Here is a 2072-nt window from a genome sequence, read left to right on the forward strand (position 1 = left end):
GTTCATGTGGCACAAGTCAGAGTAAACTTTAGAAGAGAAGCAAAATAATACATTAGATCTTCTTAATTTTTCGACAATTTAAGGAAGATGTACGACAACCTTGAACTATGGGAAGATCCGGGAAGAATATTCAACGCATATGAAACTGGGCTACAGTTGATATTCAAGCCAGGAAAAACTATTTCTCTCAAGGGGAAAAAAGACGTTCATCACGCCACGACGGGGGAAAAGGGTTCTACCGTCACTGCAATGGCTTGTAGCAGGGCAACGGGAAGTGCAATTCCACCTTTTGTGATCATGAAGGGCGTCCGACATAAACCTTCCTAAGTACAAGGGTTGCCGGATGGGTAATGTGTCCAGTTGTCTGAGTCTGGGTACATGACTAGTGAAGTCTTTCGTCACTTTCTTGACCATTTAAATAAATACAAGCCTCAAGGGAAAATTCTGCTTATTATAGATGGGCATGCCTCTCATTGCAAGGACCCAGATGTCCTTGAGAAAGCTACAATATTGGGGATCGAAATGCTCTGTCTTCCTCCTCATAGCACCCACAAGTGCCAACCATTAGACGTGTCTCACTTCAGAAGTCTCAAACACTTCTACAATGAGGCATGTAGAAATTTCGTTCGTCATCATCCTGGGAAGGGGATCACAAAGGACGATTTTGAAGAGATTTTTAAGCAAGCTTGGGATAAATCAGCAACATCAGGTAATCTTGCAAGTGGATTCCGAAAATGTGGGATTCATCCATATAATCCTGACATACGGAAGACGATGTCTTCGAGTATCAACTGGTCCCTAGTGAAAATGGTGCAGTTCCAATCATACAGGAGGAAGAAATTGCTCGTGGTCAAGCTGAACCATCTTCTTCAGGTAGTTCGTTTGCAGAGCTGTCTCCAGTACCAGTGACAGAGAAGGTTTCTGGACGGAACAGAAGGAAGACCCAGGAATCTGTCATTGTAACATCCGCCGAATACATTCAGAAACTTCGTGCAAAACCAGCCACTCCTCCATCCAAAAGGCGTCAAGGAAGGGCTGCACCCAGTACATGTAAGGATCTCAAGAACAATGAAAATTATTGTGGTGGTCGTGGTGGGTACTACTTGGACGACACTGAAGGAGAGAAATGGGTGGTCTGTGTCGTGTTTCCCACGAGACGCGACACATCTTCTGAAACTAGCGACAAGACTAGACACGCCATCTTTAGTCTTTGCCTTCCGAGACGAGACGAGACAACAAGAGAAGAGACATGTTTTTCAGGCGAGACAAGACACTCATTATAGCAATAGCAATGTGTTTGAGTGAATAACTCTTGATATTTACATCTGTTTTGAAAATGTTTTCTTTACTGTCGAGATCTCCCATAGCTTAGGGAGAAATGGACATTTTGCATACTTTTATTTTTATTGTATTTGTAACTTTTATTACATTCATGTCTCTTCCAAACTTTTCAAATAAGTCAATGGCATATTCATATACATGTATACAAAATGTAGTCATTAAATGTGCAAAAATGAGTCGGTTATTCCAAGATTTCTCATAAGTTGTTGAGATGTCCCTGAATGACCCTACACCATATAGGCCTATACTGTATACATACATTATATACAGGGAGGTTATTTCAGTCGTTCACCGCCAGCGATACGGCCGTTCGGCGGACTCTTCATGCAACAGGTCCCGGCAAATTGCGTTCAGGAAGTCCGTAACAGAAACCGCTTGTTTTGTAATGTTTCCACTTTTCACAATTACAGTTACAATTACAATTGAAATAAGCACGTACCTTGTCGCAAGGATGCTGGAAAAGGTGTCCTCCCAAATACAAATATTTCTGGCACATTATTTCTGACATCTAATCTTAGATTAGTCATCGCTACTTTATCCTCAGTTGTCGCGACAGAGCCGGCAGCTTATCGGGGGTTGGGTGAGTTGTCTGTCAGCCGCGAGAGGGCGCTTCATACTGCACGTGTCGGCAGTGATGCCAACCGTAGGGACATGTCCCTAAGCATAGGGACTTTTCACTAAATTTCGCCCGCGTAGGAACGTAGGGACAGATTTTGCCAAATGAGGGAAAA

The 2072-nt window shown here is 43.0% G+C and overlaps 1 protein-coding gene across 1 annotated transcript; it reads left to right on the forward strand.

Moving 5' to 3' along the window:
• The first annotated feature begins 522 nt into the window (after positions 1-522).
• Positions 523-909, forward strand: LOC146000164 (uncharacterized). The gene has a single exon (XM_083137504.1). The coding sequence runs from the start codon at positions 523-525 to the stop codon at positions 907-909; it is 387 nt and encodes a 128-aa protein (XP_082993630.1).
• The last annotated feature ends 1163 nt before the right edge of the window (positions 910-2072 follow it).

Source organism: Lepisma saccharinum, chromosome 16 (assembly GCF_977018435.1).
Source record: "Lepisma saccharinum chromosome 16, izLepSacc3.1, whole genome shotgun sequence".
Classification (NCBI taxonomy): Eukaryota; Metazoa; Arthropoda; class Insecta; order Zygentoma; family Lepismatidae; genus Lepisma; species Lepisma saccharinum.